At 33.2% G+C, this 16470-nt stretch overlaps 1 protein-coding gene across 5 annotated transcripts in view; it reads left to right on the forward strand.

Annotated features, from left to right (window-relative positions):
- The window catches only part of IKZF2 (IKAROS family zinc finger 2), a 190821-nt gene extending 176568 nt beyond the window's left edge, over positions 1-14253 (forward strand). For all 5 annotated transcript variants that reach the window (XM_031958108.1, XM_031958107.1, XM_031958106.1 and 2 more), the window contains 3 exons: positions 504-641; positions 7630-7773; positions 11876-14253. In XM_031958108.1, the coding sequence (XP_031813968.1) occupies positions 504-641; positions 7630-7773; positions 11876-12600 (1007 nt within the window). In that variant the 3' untranslated portion in view covers positions 12601-14253. The remainder of the gene's footprint in view (positions 1-503; positions 642-7629; positions 7774-11875) is intronic.
- The last annotated feature ends 2217 nt before the right edge of the window (positions 14254-16470 follow it).

Raw genomic sequence — 16470 nt, forward strand, 5'->3', positions numbered from 1 at the left:
GATACAATTGTAATGAAACATAGAGTGAATCTTTTTAATAGGAAAACAAGTAAAATATCAGTAGAGTTTAAGTATCTCTGGAGGTTAGAGGAAGGAGAGGTCATTTCCTAATGTTCCTGATTTGACTCATATCACAGTAAGAGAGACTAATAAGAACAACTTCTGGGATTATAAGTGGGAATAATGTACAGATATTTTAAAGAAAGTTTATCTAATTGGCCTATTATGGCATGGGATTTAGTCAAAACATGAACCTGATTCAGGATTTCCCCTATTATCATAGGTACCGTCAGCTTTATAGACTGTCATCTTTTTTCTTTTTTGTATTTGTGGAGAATGATACTATACTTTTGCCAATGTGGGAGGAAAGATCTGAATAGCGAAGGCATTTGTGCTTAAATAACATGTATAAGTGCCTTTCTGGGCTACAATAAATCTAAGAACTGGTTTGGTTTTGGAGGAGACTTGTGGTATACTAATGCTTAGCTCTCTTCTTTTTGCAGTGGGTAAACCTCACAAGTGTAACTACTGTGGACGGAGCTACAAACAGCGCAGTTCACTGGAGGAACACAAGGAACGTTGCCACAATTATCTTCAGAATGTCAGTATGGAGGCTTCTGGGCAGGTCATGAGTCACCATGGTGGGTGGAATGACATTCAGGACTTTTTATTGACTTCTCTACCATGACTTTTGTTGTTCTGTTTTTTCTCATTTGACTTATTTCCCTAAAGATACAAGTAACCTCTAAATCTGTTAAATAATTAACATTATAATTCTTTTAGAGTATTATGTTCTTCTGGTAAAATTTCTCCATTATATATTAGAGGTAAATTGAGTCTTTGTATTCTTTACAAATATGTTACATATGTTTTTGTGATTTTTAAAAGGTAGTATAAACAATATGATTGGTATGCTTTTGACTTTGAGATCTATGATGGTACCTCGGGATTGTCATATGAGACTAAAAAATGATCATACTTTTTTCCTGTTGACTGAGAAATCATGGCCTTTAGAAATAGTGCCAAACAAGTCTTAAGTTTTTCAAAAGAATGAATTAGTTTAAGATAAAGTTTATTTATGTGCATTTTTACACTATCTCAGTTATTCTGCTGACCAAAGATACAACAAATAAATTTCACAACTTAACTAATTTTTGAATTATTGTGTTTTTTTGTGAAAAATATAAATTATTTAATCAGTTTATTTTATTGGAATCAATACACGTTATATCCCAGAACTGGGCACACACATAAGAAATTAAAGACCAGAACATCTAAAACAAAATGGTGAAGTGTTTTGGTTTTGGGTTTTTTTTTTTTTTTTTGCCAATAATGAAGAAAGAATATCTATATAAATTAAAAGAAACTTCACACCTTTAGATATGGAGATTTTTGTCATCTTTTTTTACTCATTGGCTACCAAAAATTGATATTATCTTTTAATAGAAAAATATCAATATTTTATATTTTAAATTGTTTTATTACACTTTAATCTTTTTGCCTTTGATTTATTTAGATTGGAATAGAAGACTTTTATTTTTAGTGGCATTTGTGAAGATCAGCTATAAAATCTGGTTGTTTTTAGTTCTGTAACACTCAGGGATATTCTTTTGTCCTACTTAGGAAAAGTTCTGAAATTTAAGGGGAGGTTTCTTCTCCTTGGTAAAATACCTGATAGGGAACTATGATATAATACTGTATGTAGTTACTTACATATGAGATAATGTATGCAAAGTGTTTTGCAGACTTTAAAGCACAATATAAATGCTTATTTGGATTGAGCAACCAATGATAAGCTGTTGGCATAGAGTTATGTTTGCCTATCTTAAAAGACTGAGGATTATTTATTTATATGATCAGAAGAGACACACTGGCCTTCATTCTTCCCTAATAACTAGATCAGTTTGTAGTAGTAAACTAAATATGAGTGTTAGCTTAAACTTTTAGGGTAGCCCTTATACAGAGTAATGTGCTAGTTTTTGAAAGAATTTTTCTTTTGAAAAGAATTAAAGCCACCTATCTTACTACCTGTGAGTACTCGGGAGAAAATCTGACATTTTGTTTTTGAAAACCAGATGGTTTTTTGACTACATATAATTTGGTTTCCTTTAGTCCTCTAGAATTTCCTTAGAATCCATTACAAATACCAGTTATCCCTAGAGGAACAGATGTTGGAAGATTCTTGGAATATTTTATTCCTTTCTTTGACCTTAGGAGAATCTGAATTCAGCTGTTTAAAAATTGTTAAGGATTTATGTTGTTATAACAAGCTTGGGAATATTTGGAAAAACAGTCTCACTCAAAGGTTGTTACTTGCATACATATTGACTATTACAGTCTCATCCCCTAAAAAGCACTACTATATAGATTTTTACTTCCACCCAGTTCACCCCTACTGTATTCTTCTCTCTGCCTAGTTTATTATCCATACTTGCACTTAGGAAATACTAAGTCACTGTTTGTTGAATTTGGATAGTTTTAGGAAATTCAGGGAGGTATAGTGTATAGTATTGGATTTGTAGTAGATGACCTGGCTTTGAACTTTGTTTCAAACTATGAACAAATTATTCCATCTCTTAGAGCCTAGGGAAACTTTAAAATATTATTTAAATTATTATTTTGTTCAGGAGGAAACTAGAAATCTTGTGTTATATGTCATAGTGACATTCATGAGCAAGAAGTCAAAGACTACAGCAGAGGAAGAGGAAAAGAATGAAAGGGGAGAGGGGAAGCAAGCAAGCATTTCTGGCTACCTGGCACTTCCCCATGCTCCCCTTTCATGAATATTTTTCTATATAAGTAAAGGTATCACTACAAGGGATGGAAATAGATTAAGCAGGAGTTAAGAAATCAAACTAGAGATTTAACTGTGAAATGAAGCTATTTTTGTTTTGAATTTTTTTTAATGTGAAGCCAAAGTACTTCAGACATGCATAAGACTCATCTCAAGTTTATCCACAAGTTCTCCATGGCAAAACTTTATTAAAGAGGTTTTTATTGATTATATTCTGGCTCTGTGCAATTATGTATAGACTGTTTACTGTTTCTTCCACAGAGATTCATAGAATAGTAGAGCTGTAAGTTGTAAGTAGAGAGCAAATATCAAGTCGAGTGGTTCTTGGACTTTTCCATGATGGCAGAACACTTGGCCACAACAATATAGAAGGATCATGTACTAAGACACTGGTGCAACCCCAGGTCTTTTGAAGTAGTTTAAGTTTAGTTTAAGTTATCAGAGAAGTAAATCTACAAATACGGATGACCATTGAAATAATTTTAACTTTCTCAAAGTTGCCTGAATATGATTGATAAAACAATGCTTCTAGCATTCTGTTTATCTCACATTTAATTGTATCTGAATTATACATTTTATTATTTTACTATTTTTCAGTTTATATATTTTTTTCTATCAACTCTTCCTGTCTAGTATTCTTTGGGGCTACTTTTCCCCATCATGAGTTGATGTATACTCAAGGAAAACAAAAACTCTTTTCAATGTTTGCCAAAGCAGAAGAGAATCATTAAGATAAATCAGCCCATTGATATAAGTAATTTATAACTGACTCAGCTTTTATTTTGGGTATAATCTGTTTATTTATCATACTCTTTACATTGTTCCTGGTTATCACTGCATAGATGTAAATATTTATCAACTCACCCAAAAGCACATTTTTTTTTCCTGCTATAGCTCTTGCTACCTCATACTAGAGATGTTATAACAACTTTGTATTTTTTCTTTTTGGATTTTTCCATTTCATCATTCAATCAACAATATATTAAGTACCTACTATATATCAGCTAGTGGGGATGCAAAGAAAAATAAAATACTTTCTGCTCTCAAAGTTTTACATAGTATATAGAGTAGATAACATGTACATATTAATATAAATGGTATATATGCTAAATAAATACAAAATAAATAAAAGATTGTTCAATACAATATGGTCTGAGAATGCCAAGGATCCTTGGCATGATCATGAAAAATATCATGGATGGTTATGCTGAACTTTGAAGGAATTTAAGGATTGGGATGAGATTTGAATTATGGTCTAATGAAAAGACAAAAAGAATAGATGAAGTACAGATGTGTGAAATGGGAAAAAATATCCAGTTTTTCAGGATCATGGATTAAAGAAGATGGAGTGGTTTTTAATAAGGCTAATAAGAGAGTTTAAGGCCAGGTTGTGAAGAACATTAAAAGTTAAGCAGAGAAGTCTTATTTTTACCTTAAAGACAGTAGACACACTAAGTGTATTAAAAAGGGGAGTTACTGAAGTGCACTAAAGAAATCACTATAGAAGCTCTTTAGAAGATGGATACACAACCCAAGTTTCTTCCTAATCACATTTCACCATCTATTATGTATGTATGTATATTTGTGAGTCCTTCTCCCTAGACATAATTAAATCTATTGAGACGCTGAAATCACCAAAAGAGAATGTAGGGACAGAAAAGAAAAGGATTTAATGTAGAGTTCCAGGATATACCCACAGGTAGGGGTGTGATGATGATCCAGCCAAGTAAAGAACTGAACTCAGTGTCATCAAACTCATAGAGGAAAAATACCTAGGAGGAAAAGATGGCCAATAACAATAGCAATAAGAATAATAGTTCTATATAAATATCTAATTTAGCTATTATGACAATCCTTTGAGATATATTATCGGTATTTCCAATTTAGAGTTGGGGAAACTCGAGGTCACACAGTAATGTATGAGACGGGATTTGAACTTAGATTATGTTGATTCCAAGTATATCACTATACTGTAACTACTACTGTTAAACTGCCTTGGTCTTCAAATAAACCAAATTGTCAAATTCTACAGAAAGATTGAGACTAAAGAAGTTTAGTTAAACTAACAAATCTGACAGTTAAGAAACTGATCATCTATCTTTCTAGTTAAATATTTCATTTAATATTGAGAGGGGAGAGAGAGAGAGAGAGAGAGAGAGAGAGAGAGAGAGAGAGAGAGAGGAAGAGAGATAAAAGAGAAACACAGAGAGATGGATAGATAAGATAAATTAATGATTCATGCATTTCTAATGTGGTATTTAAAAAAAACAAAATTCAGGGTAAATGTTACAATGTTTGAAGTTTGTATTTGAATTGTTTAGAGTAAATTCTGCCTATCATGTAATGAAAGAAAGTCTTGACATAAGCCTTTATTTTCATGTATTCTTGGTGTTCTCATAGTAATAATAGAAAAGAGGGACCATGGCATAATAGATAAATACAGGACCAGCCTAAGAGTCAAATCCCACCTCTCATCTGTGTGAGGTATGTGCCCATGTAAGTTATTCAGACATATTGACAGTAGCAGTAAATTACAGAGTTGTAGATCTGCATTGCTGGGAAAAGTTTCTACACTGGGAATTCTCTACACTGATGTAATCACTGGTCCAAACCAAACCTTCACCCAAAACTAAAATAATATGCAAGAAGTAATTATTTTGGCATCTATTCATCTTAGAAGTGAAAATATGTTTTAAAAAGTAGGTAATAAGCAAATATCTTTATAGGAATAGCAGAATTCTTGAGTCATCTTTAGATGTGAATTTGTATTTCATGAAATATGTGTCCTTGAATATCCTGATGGAGGATAATTTGTTGAATTATCTGAAAAAGAAAAAAAAACTGATTAGCCAAGTTGAAGAATTTATACTGGCCTTTCTTAATGGTGTATATAATTACTTGATCAACAAGTCATCAGACATAATAAGTTGTTGATATGGTAGAAACAATTAACATTAAAATAATTAGACAGGTTTTGAGTGAAAACTGAACAATGCTGCAGTCCATGTTCAATTCATGAGTTTCATTGTAGCTAAGCTGAGTTTAGTCTTTGTGGATGATTATGATGTGTTCAATCCTATTCCATACTTCTCAGTTTCATTTTGAATATTGGGTTTTTACAGATATAAAAAACTCAAGGCAAGATTTGTACAAAGCTGTCCATTTTTACATTATTCATTTCAAAACTAGTTAATTTACTAGTGGGACAGGCCTCAAAAATCAGTTTTGTTACTTTTGAGAAAAATAATGAACTTGTGTTGTTTTTCTCTTTTATCTCAGGACTTCATTAGAAACAAAAGTTTATAGTAAAATTGGTTCATAAACTGCACTGTATTTAGGAACTAACCTGCCAAGTATTGTTTTGCCTCTAATTTCATCACAAGTTTTTATTTTCCAATTTGCCAATTTCTTTGTCCTTCATGATCTTCTGTATGTAAAGTGCATAGCAGCAACAAATATTTTTTAACCCATTTTATCAGAATGCATATTGGTTAGTCACACTTAGATAAAATGACTCTGAGTTCCCTTGAACCTGTCCCACATTTAAAAGCTTTCCCCAACTCCACTTCTGATTTTGGCAAATTTAGTAATCTGCATTAGCTATTAAATAGGTCACCTGCATTGTGCTGTGAATTTTCTCAACTTTCGTCTCTCGCTCTCTTGCTTTTCCACTTCATTTTTGCTGGTGCCAGCTGGATTCTCTTGCAAGTGAGAAGCCATTGTATTTCTCAGTGGGAGCATCCTGTACAAATGAAAGCAGTGGAGTAAATAATTTTACAGTGCAGGCTGAATCCTGAGGCACAACGCGCATGGTTTTCCAAATAGGACTGGCACAAGAGCAAGTGGAAAGCCTGGGGTTGGGGGAACTAGATTGTTAAGACTCTTTATTGTGAACATTAGCTGTAAAAAGTTGATCTGAACTGCTCCAGACGTTCATCTGCTCCTTCAGTTAAGGTTCTCTGACAGTGCTGATAGTCAAAAGCAATGCTTTCACAGACGCTTTCTTTGCATTATATTGTGTCAACAAACATCTGCCTACTTAAGGTCTGGGTACTAGACCACAGTGGTTGTGGAAGAAGAGCTCCAAGAAGAAATGAAATAAAGAGAAATCAGCAGGGAATTTTGGCTCCAAGAATTAGAGCAGTAGTTCAGTAAACCAATGCTTCATTTCAAAACATATTATTTTAGACTGTTTAGCTTTTCTTTAATGTAAGCATATTATCATTATCATTATTATCATTATTAAGTATAATAATGTAGAACTAGAACTCTTTCATGAAGACTGCTTTCTAGAGGTTTTCAAATCACTGGCAGCAGGGCAAAGACCCTGCAGACTTAGACTTTGGAATAGTGAACTTCTCTTTCCATTAGGAAACACCTGAAAGGTAAAATTACTTATGTATTGTGATGCTGTTGTGTATCATACAAAGTTTAATCAGTTGATATTAATTCTTTTTAAAATTAAACTCCAAAACTTTGAGAACACTCTCAAATCTTAAAGTAATATTAATATTAATCAACGTTTAAAAAATTTTCAGAGAAATAAGATGAGAAACAAGATGAATGCCTTTACCACCAATAAAGGTAGCAATTTATATCATTGATGCAAGGGATATTGCTAAATAAAAATTGCTTTATGTGTATGTTGCAACATTGGAAACCAAATGTATATATTAGTGTATACCTTAATGAACAATGTTGATTTCTTGCTATTTGTTGAGGGAAGGGGGACCCTTTCAGCATTCGTATCTTTGTAGCTATTTTATTTCACAGTTTTCTATCTTTTTTTTATTAACAAAAAGATTTATGTGCTGTAATTTTTTCGTTTTATGTAGTACCTCCTATGGAAGACTGTAAAGAACAAGAGCCTGTGATGGACAACAATATTTCTCTGGTGCCTTTTGAGAGACCTGCTGTCATAGAAAAGCTGACAGGGAATATGGGAAAACGTAAAAGTTCCACCCCACAGAAGTTTGTGGGTAAGCTTGTCAAATACTTTTTATAATGGTAACTTTTAGAAATAATAAATTAATCTCAATATGCAAGTAATTTTTCAGTTTTAAGTATATTCAAATCTATTAAATAAATACCCTTTCAATAAAATGAAGTATATGAGTAGTATGAAGTAATAAAGGTAGGATTAAAATAATAAATCCCTCTCAAATAAAAGGAAATTTGAGCAGTGACCTGGGATAAATAGTATATAGAAAAAAACATGAAGAAACCATATATTTTCTGAACCTGTACAAGGAAAAGGTCTCTACTAAATACATGTTCTTTGAAATACTAGTTTTAACTCTCATGCTTTATAAAGATCATATTTTGTAATATTTTCTATTAAATGAAGAACAAATATAGGCTATCACCTTAAAACCTGGAGAAAACTGGATCTGAAATCTAATGCATTAACATTTGTCCAAGATATGTCATACTTATATATGTCATGCATAGAAACAAATTGTTTTATAATTAAATGCCTTTTATATATATAAATGATCATCATAAAATCTTTTGACTTAGATATACACTAATGACAAATCTAATAATGAGACATATCCTCAATTACTATCACAGTACCTTTTCACTCTTATATTAGTACACAGGAAGGAGAAAAATAGTCTGAATCTATCCTTTTTCTCTGCCCTGGTCAATATTATAATTGTTATTGTTTGTCTTTCGTTCTTGAAGGGGACTATGACATGAAAATTAGTTGGATTGAAATGGGGGAAGGCAGTGCAAGGTCACCTGCTCACCTTCCCCTCCAGAGCCATCTAGTTCCTATAGCCAGGCACAGATCAGTTTGACTTAGGCTGCTGTCATTCAGGGATGATAGCTAGGATGCATGATGATAGTAGGCTTATTTTGCCTAGAATGAATAATTCTAGTTCAGTCCTTCTTTGTAGCATCCTTGTGCAAGGAGCTACATTTTCCTGACTCCCAAGATTCTGGTGGCTTGTGTAAAGGCAGGAATGAACAGTAGGAGGGGATGGAAAGATAAATGGAAATTCCTAGCAATGGGAGTAAGGATTTGTGGAAGGCCTGTTCTTTTTTCAACTTCCATAGAGACTACTTATTCCAGGGCTATCAGAGTCTTTCTTTTCCAGTCTCCCCTGTCTTCTAGCTTACTTTTGGTTTTTTCCCAACCCACCATATAATAGAATCTAGTGCTAAGTTTCTCTCTTGCTATCTTGACCTTAAAGTAAGAGCTCAGGTTTTCTGAAGTTTTTTTTTTTAATTTTAATAGGAAATAATAATAGTGCAAAAGAGTTCTTAGTCCCCACATACTCTTCCACTCACATATTTCTACTTTTCCCTCAAAGTCAGAGAAAAGGGAAAGAGAAATAAAGGAAGTACTAGGTCACAACAACATGGACTACTCTGCCTGTTTATTAGCAACTGTTTCAATATTTTACTTTCTTTTCTTGTTTTTGAATTTGTTGATTACCACTCTTCATGACCACATTTCAGTATTTTCAGAGTCTTAGAGAAAATATAATACCACTCAAATGTGATCACTTGCCAAAGGAAACATTAAAAGAAATAGTTCCTTATTTATTACAGTATATTTCGCAAATAATTATCATTTCATAATTGTATTTAATAAATTTCTTTAAAACTTTTTTTTACTTTCTTATATTAGTTTCTACCTCAAATGATATTCCTTAGCCATAATAAATGTTTTTCTTTGTCCTCTAGCTTCTTAACTTCATAACTATATATGTATATGTAAAATTAATAAGTCTTATGAATCTTATCTTGGATTCTTTGAAGCCTGTGGCACTGAAGTAGCATTCATTAGAAGTCATGCTGTAATTTGATATTTTTCTTTAATTTTATTTATTTTTAATCCCCACTATAAGATTCTTTTCCTAGGAGTAATAAAAAGGATTAATTTAAATCAGTGTTTTTGGGAAGAATTCTTTTGTAATTCTTTGATTATGCAGCTTTCTGGACTAAAATTCCAGCAAGTATGGCATCTTTCCAAAACAGTATGCTGATATTTAGAAGATCAGACATATAATAAAAAGTGCAAATATGTGTGTATTAATTATCCAGTATCTCTGCTCTTTGTGGTCACCAGACCTCTGAGGATCCTAGATTCTAGACCACAATCTGTTTAATTACTGATTTTTTAAAAGATGTAATAAATTGTCCAAAAGTAGTAATCACTGAAAGAGACACATGTCTATATATTTATACATGTCTATATACTTATGTCTGTATACTTACATATACTTACATGTATATGTAAAGTCATTTGTATACATATGCATATTGATATATATAAACTATATTTTTCAAATATGAAAAACATATTTACAGTACTTTATAATATATACATTATCACATTTATGGTTCTGAATAACTATGGCAAAGTATAGGAAATAATAATGCTTTCAAATAATTGAGTTTCAAGTGTATTTTTTCAGTTACAAATTAAATAGTAAGATAGCAATATACTTTTCTTCTCATTTAATGGAAAACTTCATTTTTTTATTTTTGTGAATGATATTATTTGAATTTTATAAGGAGGCCCTGATTTAAATACATTCCTCTCATAAGAATAGCTATATTCTTAATATAGTCTTGCTGGGAGTGGGACTAAGGAGTCCTCCTTCCTCACTGATTTTGATACCATTTCCAGAGAGGCTAAGGATGGATCTTGGAAAGTTTTATCAGTGAGAGCAAAAAAGCAGCTGCCAGAGTGCTTACATTAGCTATATCTTCTCTTACATACTGTGGAAATAGCAATAGTCAAGTTCCCTGTACTGATGTTCCCTTATACTTTGACTATAATGCTAAGTTAGTTGACAGAAAGAAAGCAGTAAAACCAGGTGGGACCTGCATGGCTGGATATCCTACTTGCCTAGGTGATTTTCACTATTTCTCTAGTTAGTATGATATCTGCTTTTGTTCTTTCTAGATATTGAGCTATCCCTCCTTTCATTTCTGCGTATCCATTTCTTCATTCATTCAATACATATTTGTTAGGCTCTTATAATTTATGAAACATCATAAACTCATTTTATGGAATAGGAAACCGAAGGCAAACAGAATTAAGAGACTTTCCCAGAGTCACATAGGTAGTAAGTTTCTCAAAACCAGTACTCTATCTGCTGCTCCATCTAGTTGCTTCCTGTAATATACATAGAACTATAATCTGGGTGTTTAAGTTTTAGGTTCAGAGCACATCAAAGGGTGAGAAAATAATGAAATTATAACCAGTGACATGTCCTTAAAAAAGACATCATGAGACCATATTATCTTAACGTGTGTGCTGATGAAAATCCTAGAAAGACTAACAGGATCCTGTGATTATTGAGAGAATAAGGAAGAACTTTAAAGTATTATTATATAATGTAAAAATTATTAAATTTACTAAGTAAAACTTTATGAAAATATTATTAAATAAATAGACATTAAATAAAATATTACTAAAAACAGAACCGATAGATATGCTACAGTCATTACTCCTACTCTGGAAAGGTCCAAAAAGACTATGGATCTACAGGCATCTGCTCATTTTGACTGGTTTAATCTAGTTCTGGGTTCTGCACAAGGAAGACTTTGTTGTAATGATGGTGACTGTTTTCCCTCATTAATCTCTTCTTTCTTCCTTGTAATTTATGAAGATTAATTATGTTTAATTACTTTACTGAGGTCTTTCTTTTTCTTTGCACAGGTCTGTTTGAATATTTCCTCATAATGTATATTGATTCTATATTTCATTAATGACAACCTGGTTTTTAAAAAATATTAAATAACGTATTTTGAAAACTGACAATGATGGCATAATACTAGGACTTTTGTTCTTTCTATTGTTGCTATCAGCATTCATACAAAATACATCTTTAAATTTACTCTAAACATAAATTATTATTGAAATCTTATGATTTAATTTAATTATACTTTTGGGTTAATCCCATATAGAATAGAAGTTGTTCATTTCAGCAGAGGTAATTGAAGAATGAAGATAAAATATTCTATGAAATTGGAGTCACGTTGAATTTGCCTCCTTTCAGTAATCTAAAACAATTTTTTTTACAATTTGTTGTTGTTGTTGTTGTTGTTGTTGTTTAGGAGAGAAGCTCATGAGATTTGGCTACCCAGATATTCACTTTGATATGAACTTAACATATGAGAAAGAGGCTGAGCTGATGCAGTCTCACATGATGGACCAAGCCATCAACAACGCAATCACCTACCTTGGAGCTGAAGCACTTCATCCTCTGATGCAGCACACACCAAACACAATTGCAGAGGTTGCCCCAGTCATCAGCTCAGCTTATACTCAGGTCTATCATCCTAACAGGATAGAAAGGCCCGTTAGCAGAGAAACCTCAGATAGTCACGAGAACAACATGGATGGCCCCATTTCTCTAATCAGACCAAAGAGTCGACCCCAGGAAAGAGAGGCCTCTCCCAGCCATAGCTGCCTGGATTCTACTGACTCAGAAAGCAGCCATGATGATCGCCAGTCCTACCAAGGAAACCCTGCCTTAAATCCCAAGAGGAAGCAAAGCCCAACTTACATGAAGGAGGATGTTAAGGCTTTGGATGCCACAAAGGCTTCTAAGGGCTCTCTGAAGGATATCTACAAGGTCTTCAATGGAGAGGGAGAACAAATTAGAGCCTTCAAGTGTGAGCACTGCAGAGTCCTATTCCTAGACCATGTCATGTACACAATTCACATGGGTTGTCATGGCTATCGGGACCCGTTAGAATGCAACATCTGTGGCTACCGAAGCCAGGACCGTTACGAGTTCTCATCACACATTGTCCGAGGGGAGCACACATTCCATTAGGCCTTTTTTTCTTTCCAAAGGGGACTCTTATGAAGTAAAGAACTGCACATGAAGAAATACTGCACTTACAATCCCACTTCCTCAGACATTAACTTAACCTTTATAAAAGAAAAAAGAAAAAATATTACAGTCAATAATTCTTATTTTATGGACCCAGTCTCATTTGCTCTACCTAACTATCAGGAAGGAAAAGAGGGAGGGAAGGGATGGGGCTAATATCTATTTTTTTGTCACTTGGCTTATTTTGTGGGAATTGAAGGGCAGTTCACTTTTGTAATGGTTGACTGTAAGTTATATCTTGCTTTGAAAAATCACTCAGCTTACATTAGGTTCAACTAAAAGAGGCTGATTTGCCATTCATTTTTAGGATGGTGATCTTGGACAGGAAAGTGGAGAGTTTTCATAGTAAGACTTTCTCATAACAAAAATTAAAAAAAATAAAGAGTACAAGAAATTTTTACTCTCTAAAGAAGAAAGGTTTTCAAAATATAAATTGTTTTTCTGTAAAGATCTTGGATCATAAATCAAACACAATGTTCTTTTCAATGATACTTGCTAGGATGAGCTATGGTCATGGATTCTGTGTTTACTTCACTTTCTGGAATTTCTAATACAATCTAAAGAACATTGTACCACTTAGCAGTTTCATATTACAAGTGGTTAGGACCACCTACAGTACTTTTGAAGTCCTGCTATCTTATTTTTCTAAACTAAAGAAGCACCTTTTTAGACTTGCTGTTTTTCCATAGTTTTGGGGACTGGTATTTTGTAGACACCTTGACAGCCTTACTTTTAACATGTTTTATGATTAACATTTTTACCTGGTTTTCAGAGTAATACAGCTTAGGAATGGCTATGGGGCAGTAGTTTTCTAGAGGGGTTCTTCTGCTCTTTGGAAAAAAATAATATTTTTTTAAGTTATAAACTATGTCCGGGTAGTAGAATATGCTTGTTCTTTTTTTTCTTTTTTAAGGTATGCATTCAATTGTGATTTTATCAGCAACAGTGTTAAACCAGTCAGCAGTGTACACTATTATAGCTGACAGTTGGGAGAACACTAGAAACCTCTTTTTCATAGTGTATTAGTTTATTGAATTTGCAAATACCCAGTATTCTGCTCTATAGTCAAGTCTTTTAAGTCTTGCCTACTGGATAGATATATTTCTTGCCTACTGAATAGATATATAGAATAGAATATTTCTATTCTATAAAACTCCAAAGGGCAATGCTAAGTTTGACCTGAATGTGGTTATTAAAAAGATGCAATCAAAAACAAACATAACCCCTCCAACAACATATGCATAGTGCTGATACCAACTAGGGCTATTTATTCTATTTTTCCAGAGTTGATATATAATACATTTAAGTTGAGGAAATTGAAAACTGCTTTACAATATTTTGGTTGGCCTGCAGATTAAAAACAAAACAAAACATACTAACAAAGTCTACTTTCAACTTTTCTTTGACCCAGGATAGGAATAGAATTATTAAATGATTTCTAGGCCAAAATCATTTACTTCCTGTTGGAATACATGGAAGCCACCTGACAGTGGCTATTGGAGATCCAATCCAGAATGTATCTCATCTTGTGAGAGGATGATACAAGGACACAGAGAGGCAGTTGCTGTTCTCTGACCTCTCTGAGAGGCCATTGCTTTGTCTGATCTTAGTGCAGGAGGCAGAAGAGCCACCATGAGATTGGTCAAAGATAGAATGTCTGTGGCTGATTTTGTCCTCAGTTTAAATACCCTATTACAATAACATCAGTTGTAGAACCATTACACCACCATGCTAAATACTAAGTATATGTAAACTAGATAACCATTGTCTCATCAATTCCTCTGAGTTAACACCTTGTTTCAAGTATACTTCTCCAGAGTTCTGGTTCTCTACAATGCCCTATTTCCTAGCTTTCAACAATTATTTCCTCTGTTGCTTAGACTCTGTGAGATATGACCTATAAGCCTTTAACGCTCTTCTTTTTTTTTTCTATCTGTGCTTACTACACATTGATATTTTGCATAGGTAGATAGATGTTCTTTGAATTTATGAGGGTGCTAATTTTATTCAACACAGTCCAACAGCATTAGAAGGGAACAGCTGAGTGGTATAGTGATTAAATTTTTTGTTTATTTTTACAAGGACATACTTGGCAAAAAGAACATATAATCTATGTTTAGGAAGGATGGGATAGATGGTAGTCAGATTATCCCTGACAGCCATTTTTGACATGAAATACCATTAAATAGTGCTTGAAAAGTGCTGTAGAAATGCCTTGAATACAATGCATTTTTAATAGTATAATGTAAGAATGATGATGAATAGAAAAGCCTAAACATGAATAGGGCTCAGACATTAAAAAGCTGCTCTGTATTACTCAATTTGGTTTTCTATTTTATCTTCTAGTTCTTATCCAGATAACTCCTAAATGCTCATATAAATGGAGTTACACAGAACTAGGGAGAATTGGTTAACTCACTTCTTCCTTCTCATCTTTTTTTGTCTCCGAGACCTTGACAAATTACCAAATAAATTGGTAATGACCACTTTTTAAATCCAAAAGCATCCATCAAAATATAATTGAAAAATATACTAGAATGTCAACTTTAGCATTTCTTCTCTGGTTTATGTAGTGAACATCAATTTTATTTTGCTATAAGATCTTGAACAATGAGCCACAAAAGAAAAAAATATTTAGCAATTATTACTTGACCTTCCAATTCTTCCTGATACTGTTTTTCACATTTCTGGAGAAGACCAATTTCTCCAGTGACCAGTAGTCAACAGTATTGTAGTGAGTTGGAAGAGGGGTGCATGTGGTAATCATTTTCATTTAAAGAAGCACTTTGGGCAGCAACCACTATGTTAAGAACTTAAATTATTTGGACATTTTTGCTGCCATTGCTTGTGAATTTTCCAGCTTTTTTCTTTAGTTCATTTGGTCACCTACAAACATATTTTTTCTGTGCATAAACAGACCCAAAGAATTATATATAGGTCCCCCAAATCACTCGTGCTTTACTACTCCTTCTAGTCTGTATTCTTGAAAATATGGCTGCTGCAGGCATATACTTTTCTCCTTACCCTAAAAGGATGAGGATCTAGATAATGAAGGTGTTATTGGCTTAGGTACGGACAGTGGCAAATAGATTCAGGATCATTGCAAATTTTGTAGGTAGAAAATATTTTGGGATAAGGGATAAGGCTATAGGATAAGGCTCTGAATGACTCTATTTAATTATGGAATTTTCTATAAAGAGATAAAATGACTAAATGTAGATGTGACAATTAGATACCAAATAATCAGGTAGGAAATTTTTTTATAGGCATTGTTTACATATATTTTATTTCAGTGAAACTATATGTCATAGAAAGTACTGAAGAGAGAATTATGGGCAATCTTCTGTACTTCCTTTTTTGGCAGAAATTCAGACATTTCTAAAAATTGATCTATATTCATTTGATTACAGTTCTTGTTTAAGAGGGGAAATATTGAGCCAGAGCCAGGACAAAGCAAGGGTGGTTGTGCCTGAGCAAGGTTTGAAAATGGCACCCCTTGTGTATTACTTTCTAATCAAGGCTGTGAGTCTTTATTGTACCACATGGGACTTGTCTTAAGGAAACAAATACATGCCACATATAGTACAGTTTCCTGGCATTAAAAATGGGCGTTTATGAAAAGTAATATTAAAAACCTTGGTCACCAACTCAATCACTTCCACAAGTTGCACCATAGGCAGCTACTACTTTATGCCCCACCTAGCCTTTGCTGTGTGCTTCCTATATGTCGACTGGTGATAATTTCCTCTACAAAGAAAATTATAATTGGCTGTCAACAAGTGAAAGTAATCAGCAGGCTAATTAAAAGAG

This window comes from Sarcophilus harrisii, chromosome 3, assembly GCF_902635505.1.
Source record: "Sarcophilus harrisii chromosome 3, mSarHar1.11, whole genome shotgun sequence".
Taxonomy (NCBI): domain Eukaryota; kingdom Metazoa; phylum Chordata; class Mammalia; order Dasyuromorphia; family Dasyuridae; genus Sarcophilus; species Sarcophilus harrisii.